Source organism: Haliotis asinina, chromosome 3 (genome assembly GCF_037392515.1).
Source record: "Haliotis asinina isolate JCU_RB_2024 chromosome 3, JCU_Hal_asi_v2, whole genome shotgun sequence".
Classification (NCBI taxonomy): Eukaryota; Metazoa; Mollusca; class Gastropoda; order Lepetellida; family Haliotidae; genus Haliotis; species Haliotis asinina.
In genome coordinates this window covers 20,381,390-20,397,097 of record NC_090282.1, presented here as the reverse complement: position 1 = coordinate 20,397,097, position 15,708 = coordinate 20,381,390, and the positions used below count along the sequence as shown (strand labels likewise).

The 15,708-nt window shown below is 40.3% G+C and overlaps 1 protein-coding gene across 1 annotated transcript; it reads left to right on the top strand.

The window, feature by feature from the left end:
* Nucleotides 1–3,927: 3,927 nt before the first annotated feature.
* LOC137276634 (uncharacterized) lies at nt 3,928–12,883 on the top strand. Its single transcript, XM_067808244.1, has 8 exons — nt 3,928–4,073; nt 6,811–6,885; nt 7,168–7,227; nt 7,549–7,608; nt 9,013–9,081; nt 9,676–9,974; nt 11,024–11,128; nt 11,895–12,883. The coding sequence occupies exons 1-8, from the start codon at nt 4,034–4,036 to the stop codon at nt 12,369–12,371; spliced, it is 1,185 nt and encodes a 394-aa protein (XP_067664345.1). The 5' UTR covers nt 3,928–4,033; the 3' UTR covers nt 12,372–12,883.
* The last annotated feature ends 2,825 nt before the right edge of the window (nt 12,884–15,708 follow it).

The window sequence follows — 15,708 nt, the reverse complement described above, 5'->3', positions numbered from 1 at the left end:
CTGGAGCAAATTTTCTAGACATCACAAACCGAGCTACCAGAATGCACTATTAACAGACGGTTCTTCCTTAGCCTCACCATGTCCAGATTCATCAAAAGGCGATGATATCACACTTCAAAGATTCACAGTCCGACAAAGAATGTATGAATGGCCATGGCCAACCAACATAAGTACCAGGGACCCGTTCCTCAAAGCGATCGTAGCGCTAAGATAGTCGTAACGACCTTACCTTAACATAGACTTACAACAGGCGTAGCTCTAGGATCACTTAGAGGAATGGGGCCCAGGTGTCTATCTGCGACCAAATCTAACTAGACAAGGAAGTATTGGCCAAATTGGGACCTTCTGGAGGACCCATCACAAAAACATTAAGAAATAAGTTTAGCATTCAGGTGAAAACGTCATTGCTTAACTCTGTCTTCCGTAGATACATTATGCAGAACCTCTACAACCCAAGCTCACACATTCGATACAGTCACTTCTATTCAAAGAAGCAACAGAAGTTATACACCAAGAGACACTCAACCCAAGATCCTGGTCTTGGTTCTCAAGAACAATTTATCAGAAAAGTCTAGACTACCAGGAAGAAGAAGTTCAGAATTCTCCACCGTCTACAGCTGAAACAGAGGATAAAACAGAAGAACTTTCTGGCAGGCATATATTTAAGGGATCGGCATATTCCAACCCCATCGGGGTCCAGGAAGTATCTACGATTCCTGTTCAAGCATCATAAATCTCAGTGGAGGGTTCTACAGTTTGGCATTTTCTTGGCCCGTAATTACTCATGCGAGTAACCGACCCTATCGTGAGCTTCCTGCACAACATGGTAATACCCCTTCTATCTAAACAATGGCATTAAATCACTATTTCAACAAGACGTTATACTCTAACGTCAGTTGGATTCACCCTACGATTGCTGCCCAACGACCGTCCAGTCACTCACGATGAGTTGCAGACAGCAGCAACCACCTACCCAGAGGTTTCTAACCTCACTCCTGGACCAGCAGGACTTCTACCACAACTATCACATCACCTACTACATTATCTCCAGTGTTGGATGATGAAATCAAAGGTATGTGCAGGGACCTCTTGAGCGAGCACACAACACATATCGACATAGATGTAACCTCAGGCTGTGGTCTTCAGAAGAGAAACTTCTTCACACAGTTCACCGAGGTTAGAGGGTTATCCGAGCCATCACGAGACAGAAGCATTAAAGTGTTTTGTTCAATCACTTCTATCTGAGATTATTTGTGAAGAAAACACAGTTCATGTCATCCCATCAACACATGCACCTGTTGTTCAGCATGTCAAACGCACTGCGTACCAGGCTGGTCATATACAGGGTCAATAATTCTTCCACAGCATCTGTTATCTCCCATCTCCGACTGAGTGGGACTGGATACAAAATGAAAGTGGACAGTATGTTCTCTCTGGACACTACACCAAGCGTCAGGAGTTGGTATCTTGCTTGTACAAAGGGGTGTATCACCCGATGCAAGTGCAAACAGTCCTCACTTGCATACAATGGTGCCTGAGCCAGTGTTCATAACACTGCCTCGACTGTGTTGTTAAGGTGTCTAACCAGTATTTTGGATGCTTTTTTAAAAAAATCCTTCAATTAGGGTATTGATGGTAGGCCCAAAGATATAACGGTAGCCGGTAAAGGCATAATATTGTTTATCTAACGCGCATGCGCAAAATGAAACTATTTTTAGTGCATACATATAGTAAAATGTTCACTATACACCATCTATAAATGTGCAAACTTTCATGCTTTTATTATTAAATGCACATTTTCTCAACCCAGCCGCTCCACTATTTGTAAAATTCGAGGATTAACAAATATCTTTACATGTCACACTGTTAATGGGATGTCCTGTAGAAGCCGCACGATGATCTGTGCAGATATGTGGACTTTCTGTATTTCGCTGCATATATATATATATATATATATGTATATGTATATGTATATATATATATGTGTGTGTGTGTGTGTGTGTGTGTGTGTGTGTGTGTGTGTGTGTGTTTGTTTGTTTGTTCGTAAAGTCACGTCACGTCACTCTTAATAGGGAATATCAACCCTTTTACAACACCACGAGTGTACACTTACATGCTCATGCAATATCACTAATATTCCATCGGGTCATCGTGACTAAATTCTACCCTTACCAGACTACAGCAGTTTATCTCGATAGAAACTTGCAAAAGAATACAAATCGTCAACACTAGTGTTGTATTGACGCAGCGCAGAGGGTACCGTATTAAACATAGCATATAACCATGCATGCTCAACAAAGAATAAATGAGGGTACTTCTTTGAAGGACAGTCCTTCAGTTAGTGTGACGTCATTGTAGTTTGAGTGAGTGAGTTTAGTTTTACGCCGCACTCAGCAATATTCCAGCTTCAGGGCCCAACACTCAGAATTTTTAAGTGTCATGAAGATCATAAAAAACAATTTCTGAGTTTTCTACAAGAATGTATATGTTTTTGTGTTTCCATTCTGTCATTGCAAGTTGAGTTTAACGTCCTGTTGGGAATAGACTTTGGACCCTTACAATTTACACAATTGCAAATAGCCTATGTCGAAATAACTCATGTCAGCCTATCTGGACATTGAGTGTTATGCGTATTAGGATATCCAGAAAAGCATGTTTACTCGTAAATTCGCGCAAGAATAATGAATAACTGCCGAAAACAACAGATCAGTCTGCAGTTGGCAATGGGGTCGCTCAGCCATGTATGACGACGGACCGTCGACTCACTTGGCATGAAATGCATGTGTTGCCTCCTGACACAGGGGTCCATTTCAAAGATATGCTATGTCTTGAATATGTTGAATATGTCTCATCTGCTGATTAACATCTTACGTGTCTTTTTTCACAAAGTTTATGTTGAGATACGTAAACGTGTCTGATATCTATAGAAAAGCTTAAATCAGCCACCTTATTACTAGTATATGTCTCAAAATATATACGTGACATGGCCACCCTATAATCAGCGGGACTGGATATTATTTGCAACTTGTTATGTCATGCCGTGTTCTTCCCCAGATTGATTCCCTAAAGGATTATCTTATCTCAGCTGATATCTCTATCCCCCAGCTCGACCCATAGCACAGTCTGTAGCACCCCATCCTGACACACCGTTTGAGACGACCCCTCCTAAGTGTTTCCTTTTATGGTGATAGTGAGAATTCATGGCAGCTACATCGTTAATAATTTCAGCATTAAAGTTATTATCTGTAAGCGAGCTATCGTTCATAATGAAGCTAAGTTTATTTTAGAAAGGACATTTAAAAAGTGTCATTTGTTTTACAATATCATCGCATACTAATTTGCATAAAGTCATGGTCTGTTCCAAATAAATCGCTTTGGACATTTCTGCACTAATCTCTCTTCCATAAAGTCTCTTTTCTATGTCTCCCTATCTCCCTGCTACTCAGGCTGAAGTTAGGCCGAACCTTATTTCACACTTTCATATATTACTACATAAATTGTACATATAAATGCGACACGGTATTTTTCTATTTCCGACAGTACTTTACTCTCATGCCGCCTTTATAAATATTACAGACATATCTCGGTAGGTGACACCAGAAAAAGGCTCCACACATTGTACCCATGTGGGGAATCGAACCCGTGTCTTCTTCGTGGCGACGTATTAACCACTAAGCTACCCCACCTACAGTCATTGCAAGAAGAGTTGAATCCTGGTTTAGCGTCTCTTCCACGTCACGTGAACAGTCTCTCGCCCAATAGAAAGGCCGTATACAGTGTATAGTTTTCATAATAAACTGAGGGGACACTTACTGCAACAGGGCGCTTATTACACGAATACGGTTCCTAATCATATACGGCGTTCGACAGCGTAAATCCGTGGGTGTACTGAAACTCCGATGCAGTGCGCTTTTGTAAACACTACAGACAATGGGTCCCCTACTGGATGATATTACACGGTAGATAGACCTTGTCCCTTGAGACAGGATTGTCGCAAGATACCTGAACTTGATTTGTCAATAGATATTTCAAAATGAGAACATGCCGTACAGTTCATCACAGGAAACCGACAGGCAAGTCCTTTCAGTTGATGTTTATTACTTCATCTTGATAGCAATTCAGTTATAGGAAATTGGCTTATGCCATTCGTTTTACAAATACACTGTACTTTGTAACAGTTCCATACAGATGGCCGGAAAACTAGCTAAGATAAACACGCTATCCTTTTGAGGCAGACTCATAGGCGAGTATTGTAAAACGAATGCCAGAGCAACGTGGTCTGTCTCACAGTCCCCGAGGCACATTATTTTCCCAACTGACTAACCCTCCCTGCAATGCTAAAACCTAAAAAAGCAAATCTGTATTTCCATTTCTTCAATCTCCCACATCACAAGAGCTCCTATTCAATTTAAACTGGTTTATTCGTTACTATCAAAATTATGTATATTCAGGGACTAAGCGTACTCTACGAGCAATATAGCACTGTATTGTTGGCTGATTACTTCGATACACCCGCCATGGGGATTTCAAGGCATAGTAGTTGCCCTGGAGGCCTGTTAAAATCCGGGATAGAAAAGGTCTTCAGCAACCGATGCTTGCCCCAAAGGGCGACTATGCTTGTCGTAAGATTAGGTGCGGTGAAATCCGTTCTGGTGTAGTGAGAGTGCTTGGGGCATCGTGTTGTCAGCGTTCTTCGGGTTGTAGTCGAGTCGTTGGGTTGGTTTCGGGTTGTAGTCGAGTCGTTGGGTTGGTTTCAGGTTGTAGTCGAGTCGTTGGGTTGGTTTCAGGTTGTAGTCGTTGGGTTGGTTTCAGGTTGTAGTAGAGTCGTTGGGTTGGTTTCGGGTTGTAGTCGAGTCGTTGGGTTGGTTTCGGGTTGTACAACATGTATCCGGCTCAGTAACTAATGTGCCACTTTTGAAGCATTTGAAATGTTTCTGGGCCAGGGTTTAGCTCGATATCACCTGAGCACAGAAGTTTCAGAGTTATCACGCCACAGGATACAGATAAGCAGCATTGGAGACACCGGAGCATGTGCTGAAAGTGGGGCCTAATTCCAAAGCTGTGACATCAGAGACAATATTACCTTGGAGATTTCCTTTCGATGAGAAAGAACTGATACTTAATATGATCAAGCATACAAATACTCGGAGATGAACGGGGTCGAATCCTTCTTCATTAGGGAATTAGAAAATGACATTATTCATAAAGGCAAACATGGTGTACAACTAAAACCTGATATGTTGGAGATTTTAATGTACTGTTTGCTGACGACGTGGTATTAGCATCGGACTCAGTGGTAGATTTACAGAACAAACTGGACATTTCGGATGAATGAATGTAAAACTTGTTAAGTCAAATATTGCTGTATTTAGAAGGGATGGGCAACGTGATAATAGCGAAAAATGATCATATAATGACAAGTTTTTGAATACAAATAGCTTGGAATACTTTTTAATTATACATTGAAACTGATGTTGCCTCATCAACAAAACAAGAAGCGAAAAAGGTCTGATGTATTTCCTTTAATCACTCTATCCATTAGCATCAATATCACTTTTCGATGCACACATTCAACAATGCTTTTGTGTGGGGCAGAATTATGGGGTTTCCAGACTTTTGAACCGATTGAAAATATACATCTATTGTCAAGTAAGAAGATCCTAAACACTACACTATATGATATATGGAGAATGTGCAAGATAGCCACTTTATATTAACTTGTTGAATAAAGTAATGGTTTAAAATACAAAAAATGCGTACAACGTCTACCCCCAAAGTCTTATAACATGCTGCTTAATTTAGACAATCTTGCTTATGTAACATGGGCATCAAAACTACGATACCTGTTATTTTCATATGGATTTTGATATGTATGGATTTTGCTAAGTGTTGGTAACGAGTGGCTTTTTATGAACGGATTTCGTCAGAGCGACGTTGGTATGTTTGGTCAAAATTGGATGAATACCCTTAGTTTAAATTCTAGATTGTATAAGGTCCTTTAAAACAATTATAAAACCTGAGAGATATCCATTAAAGATTACAAGCAATAAAGCAATAAACAGTTATTAGATTTATACTTGGTTTTACAGATATAATGATCAATACTGTCCGTAAACAGACACTGGCCCTGTTTGTACCGATGATATCGAAGAGGAATGCCATCTGTTATTTATATATGGTGCTTATGCCGAATATATTCCATGGAGATATTTCGGTCACCCTACAAAGGAAACACTTATGAAAAAAAATATTATCAGAGGATGAATCTGTTTATGTACAATTAGCTCTGTTTCAACACGTTCGCTGTCGTTTAATGAGATTTCTCCCTTCATTTCCCTTCTATTTCCATCTCCGCCCGTTTAAAACGTTGGCTGCCAACCACCAAACCAGTACTTCGGTGGTTTGGTGGCATTTTTTATATTTTGTGTTTTGTTGTTGTTGTGAATAGCGCACTCCCGTTATAATAAGACAGTCATGTTTCAATAGGAATTTGTGAGGACACCTTTGTGTAGCCGCCTCAGATGAGCTGTGTACGACATCGTGGCCAAAATAAATAATGTGTGGATACCAGTTTGTAGCCATTTGGGGAATCTTCCCCATGACAAGCCAATGTTTTAACCACTAGACACACACTTAAGACACACGTAAATGAGTAGTCACGCCGGAGACCCGGATTCGACTCCCCACATGGGCACAAGGTGTAAAGCCCAGTTCTGGTGTCCCCCGACATGATATTTCTGAAATGTTGTTAACGTGAAACTAAACTCCACGTACTCAATATTTTATCGTAATATCACGGTCTTGTTCCAGTGTTGATCATCGCTGTGTTCATCATTGTCCTTGTCTCCCAGACGAAGATCCCAGCTTATGTAACCAGACTGGTGTGTAAGTAGTAATGGAACTCGGGCATTGAAAGGATATGATATTCGTGATGTGTTCACCCACATTTCAAACACGGTTTAACAGAACTTCCTTCCCCTATCGCTTTCCCCTCGCTAGAGATAAAGCAGAATCGAGCATGAGATTTTAGATTGAAATGTAACCTTTGAAACTTAAGACGCCGAAAAGGGAGACGTTTTCTCATGGAGCTGACTTAACACCATGTCCTTATGAGGTTATTTATTGACAGGAGACACGGAGACTGCATAATGTTTATTTTTTTTCCAGCTGGAAGAGGACTTTTTGATTTTTCTCACCTGGAACAGTTAGTGGATCTGGTACAACCAGGTGAAATACATACATTACATATACCATGTTACTGACATTGTCAAATAAAATTCTTATTGGTTGGTGTGCTGTCGGTTAATGATTCTATCAATTTCGATAATGGATTTTGCTGAGGGTTACTTCACATACACAAACATACACGCACAAGTTCGCGTTCAAGCACACGCAGAAACTCTTCAAGGATATGTACAACTCTTCAAGGATATGTACACGAGTACGGGTTCATACACATACAGACTATTACAGCTCTCTGCACATGCACTTGAAACTGCTGATGAAGTGCTATACGATACGAGACTTATACGAGACTCTGTGTTCCAGTTCCACTTCAGAAAGTCAGTTTTGATGTTTTGTTGGAGGACTACACACGGAAAATTCAAGGTAAAGTTTATCTACTTGTTTTTATGTTGTTTCACACCTCACTCAAGGGTTGTATAACGGCGGTCTGTAAATAATCGAGTCTGGACCAGACAATCCAGTGATCAATATCATGCATCGGCCAAGTCATAGAGCCTGACACACCGATCCTGTGATGTGATTTACAGCCTCTGCAAATTTAACAGCAGAGATGAATGTTACTCATTTGTAGGTAGAATTATTAAAGTAATAGAGGATACTAAACGACCTTCCGTGTAATACCATTTTTATTAAACAAGTATATGGTACATTTTACGGACTAATTCATACGGTCTAGGCCTGATAGTTATATCTGCTGAAACAGTTTCCATATCGTGAAATAGTTGCAAATTAGAGATGAAAGTATTATGAACTGTTCACAGAAAGCCAGTGATGACACCATGTGTTCGCCTTCAGGGTTCACATTCTTTTGTAAGCACACATAACACACACATACTTCAATAACAACCGTGAAAGCGTCATAGCATATAACTATAACACTACGTTATAAAGTCAGGGCACATTTAGTAAATTACTCTGACAGCATAACATTAACAGAATATACTGACATATCTAGATGAAACATTGATTGAAGAAAACTCCCTGAGTGACATGACAGAAACATTCGCGACGAGAAACTTGTTTTCGTCTACCTCTCTTGTCGAACACTTAGGTCATTTTGAATTTATATACACAGATCAGATGCGACACTGAATGTGATATCTCTGTAATAAAGGACTGGGCCTTAAACGTTCCCCTGGGTGTTTTCGGTTAAGACCTTCATTATAACCGTTGTCCTTTAAGCGTTTTACAGCCATTTCTCCATCGTAAATTCAACTACACTGAATTTTCATCAGTATCCAGGACCAACCTCTTGGGTTTTTTGGTTTGTTGTTTTACTCCACACTCAGTAATATTCCCACTATATGGCGGCTGTCTGAAAATAATCGAGTTTTGACCAGACAGTGAAGTGATCAACAGCATGAGCTTTGCTTTTAGCAATCGTGACACGATGACATGTGTCAACAAATCCGGCATCCGACATCCTGTTAGGACAAGCATGAGTTACTGAAGACCAATTCTACCCGGATCTTCACGGGTCAGGATCAGCCTGTAACGTACCTAGTTAACCAGGGGTGTTATATGTCCTCGTATTAGGTTTCTCGGACTCTGAAGACACATGGGTAACTACACAACATCTCACTACATTTAAACCTTTAAGGTAACTTTATGCTAAACACAAGCCATCAGTCAAGCATTTACGGTGTAAGTACTGCAGTCTGGAAAGGTATGAAACAGGAAAAAATATGATCACGTGATATAGCAAACCGTTCCTATTTTTAGTTAGCACGGGAATTTAGAATAATTGTCACGATTGTTTTGTTTCAGAATTACAAGTCCGTGGCCTGTGGAAGAAAACTGCCGTGAATCCATGTGAACAGGAGGTGGACCACCCAGGTCAGTGTCTGTACCTCAGGTCTGCAGCTTGATACATCGCCTTAGGAATAACATTTAAATTCCCTCACGTTAGTGTGTCGGGAACATGTTCTTTGGACCAGGGTCCACTTGCACAAAGCGATCTTAGCGCTTCAATGAGTGTAACTCACATTCTCCATTATAGACTTATGATAGTCGTAGCACTAAAATCGCTTTGTAGAAGTGGGCCCAGATCCGTGATTGGTTTGGGCCCAACGGCAGTTTCAGCTAATGTACCTCAAGATGCTCAAAACAGATGCTGTATGGCTGGAATGTTGTTCTGGAAATAAACAGAAGATTGTGTAGTACTCCCTTACCTGCTTTTTCTATTTTGTTTCGTGTGATCATGCGACTGGGTTTTTTTCTGGGAATTTGGTCCCTAGATGTTCTTCCATCCTTCTTTTTAACAATAATGACACTGGGTGCTTAAAACTAGTTAATGATCCAGGAGCATGGTATTATCACGTGTATCATATGTAAGCACGTTTATCTCTGGTACAAACCATTTGTTAATCAAAATATGTTAATCAAAAACGCATTTACGTCTTAGTGCGTTGATCCCGTTCCTGTCCCCAGGCAAGGCTTGTGCTGAGTCCTTCTGTCCTCAACCCCAGCCTACAACACCCGAAGACAACCTCAGAAGCGTCTTGTCCACAATGACGGATCTCAACCACGAACATCTGAGTCTCATGATGGGGCTATTCCCAGAACCCCCTTCCGGCAAGAGAGTCATGTTTGCAACTGCAGCCTCCGACAACCACTTCAACGAATCTCAGGGTCTCATCCGGAATCTCCATCAGAACGTCTTTCCACTCATCAGTAGCTACACATTTGTGTACTATGATCTAGGACTTTTACCATGGCAACGAGAAAAGGTGACTTGATAACAAAACGTGAACTGTGATAATAAAGACTGTTTCGGGAGATAGGCTAAGCATATTACTAAGTGTCGTGTACACGTTTGTGGTAATCAGCAATGCACGAACGAGGATGAAACCATATCGATGAAGTCGATGAAGTCGCTGAGGCCTGCTGCATGAACCACCTAACCATCCCGGATCACACAAACCAATAGTCACAGTCCAGTGGTCAAGTGGTTAGATTATATAAAAGTGTGCCTATTGGTTATAGAGAGTTTATATGTATAGTCATGGAAAGGAATATAGGAACACATGAAAGTACAAGTGTTCCTTCAGTCTTTTCCGGGTTTCTTCTCAATGTATGTATTGCACTGTGGGAGAAATTCTGGAAATAAATAACGGAACACTTTAATATGTTCCCTTATTCTTTTCCATGGTTGTATTTCCAGAAGGGGGCTCACTAGCTTCGGGGAGCCTGGTTGAGTTCGATCCGTCTGGACACATTTAGATATTACCGTACATTACATACCAGTGCATTATTAGTCTCTATGTTTCCTGATTAAGCAACACTTGGGCCATTTACAAATAACAATGCATTGCTGACACGCACTTTGCACACACCAATCGCTATGTACACAGCAATCGATACTAAACCAAACACTATCAGCACCTAACAATGCATCATACAAAGGGTATCTTGGGGTCAAGTAAAAAAGTTGACATACTCAGACAAATGCAAGAAAAAGCCTATATCGTGTCGTGAAATGGGTTCTACCTGGTTGTAAATATTCTGTTTATGGTGTATATCAATACTGATCGTGCTCTGAAAAGAGTCAAAACATTCCAGAGTAAGCTCTCTCAGACATCTGAACACAAAACAATACCGATTTGCACCGAACAATGCATTGCTAATTACTTTTTCTGCGTATGTTTGCAGAACAATTACGCAAAAAGCGTAACCACATCTGTAATTAATAAAAGGAATATAGTTGTATGTGAGAAATATTTTTTCTGATATCGATAAACATTCATATCATTTTGTTTTGTTGTACTTGCAAGCATAGTTGGTGATGGATTGTCGTTGTGAACTACGACGTTTCCCAGTGGAGTTGATGCCCCCGAGGCTGCAGGATCTACAGTGTTACGCATGGAAATCTTTCATCATACAGGTATGATGTGTGCTGAATGACATCACATGAGTGTTTGATGATGTCTGATATCAGCCGATGCAGCTTCTGAACCTGACAATCATCCATACTACATGAGTGAGTGGGTGAGTGAATATGGTTTTCCGCCGCTTTCAGCAATCTTCCAGCAATATCAAGACAACGGAAATGGGCTTCACACGTTGTGCCCATGTGGGTAATCGTTTCGGCCTGTCGAACGAACCACAGGACAGCTGCTAAATGAAGTCGCATCGTCTGCAATGCAAGTCTTAACACAAGTGAATCGCTGTTATTTAATACATGAACACGCCATTCTTAGCATCAGTTAGCCTTCCAACGTTTGTGATTCACTGACGAACAGCCGTAACGAAGAATGTAGAAAGAAATATTGAAAAAAACAACATGACAATTACAAACGTTTACTCTTTGAAGACTTTCTTTTGTGACAAAAATCAGATCTTTTTTGTTACATTACAAAACATCCCAGACATGTACGATGACTAATCTGGACACAGATTAAAGAGGCAAACGTCTCCTCAGATAGTTGATGGAAGGCTAGTTTATTTTCTTTCAAAAATCTGTTTCTTTCTCACACCCATGTTTCCTCAGGCCACCACCCAAACATGTGTGAGATATCGCTATATCATTTGACATAAACCCTACTTATTATTACAAACACAATTCCAGGCTTACGTCACCCATAAATGATTTTTGAAAGATATTATCTTTAAAAAACTGTTGTTTTTTTCTCACTGCCATATTTCCCCAGGCTAACCTCCCAAAGGCGGACATCTTGGTATGGGTGGACTCATCTGTGCGGTTCTGGAACAAGACAATGCCCCAACTGCTTGATGACGTGGAGATCCGAGGCATCATTACCTACGCTGATGTCCACTCGGTGGCGCAGCATACTCTGAAGGAGACAATGAACTACATGAAGGAAGACGTGTGTAGTTTAGCTCCAGTCGCTGAAGACCACGGTGGCTTCCTGTTGCTTCACAACGAGCGGTGGATCCGTGAGGCTGTCATTAAACCTTTAGTGGCTTGTGCCATGAGTCCTAAGTGCATGTGTCCGCGAAACCCAATGGACGTCATTATCTGTGACACAGGCATCCACAAGTACAATAAATGTCATCGCTTTGATCAATCTGCAATCAACATCATTCTCGCTAAACTGTTTCGAGATCATAAAAGCAGCCTTCACTCTCCTTACAACGAGTTTCCAAATGTCACATTGGCCAGGTGAACATGCAGAATGAGCGGTAATAGAGTAGCAGTACTAGAAGAGATGAATGCTCGAGCAATGTTTCTTTTGGCTACAGTGAGAAATACCATATAATGGTTTTGTGTCTACTGTTTGAAAATAATAACATGTACCTGCCGCTCAAAACAGTACGATTTTGGCATTAACTCGTGTGTCGGGTAATATTGGTAGGCCATTTCCGTGCCACCTAACATCGATGGGAGTGTTGATAATTGCCATGTGCCCCGCAGTTCGCTTGCGCTCTTTTCACCACGCTACAATATTTCATGGAATTATCAAATTTCCCCGCTAATTGTACGTTTTCGTAGAACAAGCTATGAAAGCAGCATATGTTTCTTGGCTCACTAGCTTTGGACTCACTAGCAATCTCGCTCTGTGGCTGGCTCTCGGTGAACGCAGGCAATTGTCTACGGGACCGCAGGAGACATTTGGGTTGGTCAGGATTCTCTACTTCATGTATTCCCCTAGTGTATTAAACACTTTATGTCCTATTCCGTTAACTTTATCCTTTAACCTTTTTCTTGTGTATAAGTAAGCCTGAGTCTTGTCACAGACTGCTCTGTGTACATGTTCCGTGTTACAGCATGGATATAGACACATATAATGTTATTCGCAATGTTATCCAAGGATTGGACCAGCTGGTGTTCCTGGCTGGTTCCTGTCATGGGACTCGTTCCATCTCAGCCAGGCCTGTTCTGTGGACGTTACAACACGTGCATCGCGACGTTACGTCTCAATACTGTACATAGTTTAGATCATGATTTCGAACATGAAGTCTTCCCGGTGGATGACGCATTCGACCCTTAGAAATCCGGATTAGAATAGATATCCAGCAACCCAGCTGAGAAACGGCGATAAAGATGATGTTAACCACTGGATTGTCTTGACCAGACTTCATTATGTACAGGCCGTCGCCATATATCTGAAATAGTCCTGAGAGCGGCGTTAAACAATAAACTAACCAACCAAAAGACACATTCACAATGCCATATAGAATTACGACTGTGATATCCCAGACGTTGATATACTTCCCCCAGCCATTACACTCCTCTCCAAACTGACGATTTTGATTTATACAAGACCCACTTAAACATTCCCCTTGACGCCTGCAGACCTGTGGACGAGTATTAGAGCTGCTCAGATAAAACTTGATTTGATCTGTGAACACATTATACTTCCCCAGTTTTGTCTTGTAAACAGAGATTACGTCTAAAAGGCAGGTGTGCATGACGTTGACGCGGGGGCAACATCTGCCCTTCGCTGATATACAATCTTGAAACATCAAATGTTGTGACAGAACTTTCAGAAATCGTGAAACGTCAGGCAGATCCCTTGAGTTTTAGACAATCCACATGGTATTATTTCATCTTTTTCTTATTTGCTAGCGTTGAGGACTACAGTCTACTTCTAATACAATGATGTGATTGTGCTTTTGTTGGGTCAAGAAATGTCTCTCTCTGAACCAAGATTCAAGCGGCATTCTAGAAGTTGCTAGTATAGAGATGACACGAATTTATGGATGATCAACGTCAATGATGGTGTACCCCATCTGTCCCCAATATGCATGAAGAACCCCGTACCCAAACATCGCAGTTGTTATATAAAGAAGTTAATCATCCATATTGTCGTGTCATCTCACTTGTAGGGTATATAAGACATAAAACGTGCATACAAAACGAATCAATACCTCTACTACCAATTGCACAGCGATTTATGAGACACAAAAATATACGGTTATATGTCAAAATGGTTTTAAGTCAAAATGTATTTATACGGTTATATAAATATCATGAGATATGTACTATGTATACTCACACATACACATTCACACACACATATGTACATACCAACATATATATACTACCTTTTCAAAATGAGTCGTCTCTTTTCTAAAATATCATTGCAGACCTTGATGCATTAAAGGATTAGATACAATATTAATAAGCGTTTGGCTCAGCGTCATATCATAAAAACTCAGTTGCACGGGCTCATATTGAGTAACTCGTTTATGTCTTTAACCAAGGATGGGCAGTTGAAACAAAACCAGCCGTCTGCATGTAATTTAGTTACAATGTTTTATGCACAACATATATATTACATAATTCATTCATTTGTATTGCTACGTAAATACACTTATGACAGTAGCAACTGATGCCTGGCGCATTGTAAGGCGACATCAAGAATTTTTAAAAAACGACGTAACAATTCCTTTGGACAAATGGCATCATACTAACTCTTAGAGGAAAACGCAAATATACTCAAACTGCCAAATAATGTAGTACTACTGATACTGGATTAGTCTGTAAAGCTATCAAGTCCCAATAAAGATTTCTACAAACATTTAAGTTACTAGCTTTACAACCATATTTAGTCAAGGAACCGAGAAAAATATGAATATCAGTCATCTGCATAGGACAACTAAAACTGCTCTGAAAATGATTGATATGGTACATTGTCAAACGTATATGAAGATAAATGGTTAATAGCACAGTTTTATCACTGAGCGACCATAACATTTCAAATTTGCAATGAAATTTAAGACAAAATGGAGTCCACCCACACCAAGATGCCAGTCTGGAATTTTGTTCTTAACAACAGGTAAGTTTTATGTCAAAATGTATGGCGATATCAGACATTATGATACTCAGGACCGGATAAGACTAAATGGATGCATTACACCGAGACAAAGTATACCAAATTTCATAACGTAGATTTTAACAAAAACTTAGCAGACTGAAAACAGTCGTCTAAACACAACAACACACGACCCAAAACACATACCCGAATTATTCTGAAACAAGAAGACGCTGTCCCTAATATTCCCCACCCGTAGTTATCTGTCCACATGTGGGTCCTCTTTTTATAACTCCGTCAAGACATTCATGTCCTAAAACACATATGAATTTGTTTCCCTATTTTAAACGGTTCTGAGAAAAGCTGTATTAAATGATACACATACAAATATGTACACGCACAACAAGAGCACACTACCTGTACATTCTGCAGCCTCCAAGGCATCAACTTCTCAGAAACGTCTGACAATCTTCCATCAATTGCACAGCCAAATGACATAAGCCACTTCTTTTTTATTTCTTAAATTTTTAGTCACACCATGGCATATACATATACAAGCAGTGAACATAGATATACTACTATATAATATAGTTGTAATACGTGTACATATTCAAACAGCACTGACACTAATATGTGTCAAGTATATGCACTAATGCATCCATTTTCTTATTCGTCACCAACTCGTGTTATTCCGGGACAAGAGCATGCTTCTTGGAGGTACGGAAAGGGGCGAGTGGTGACGAAT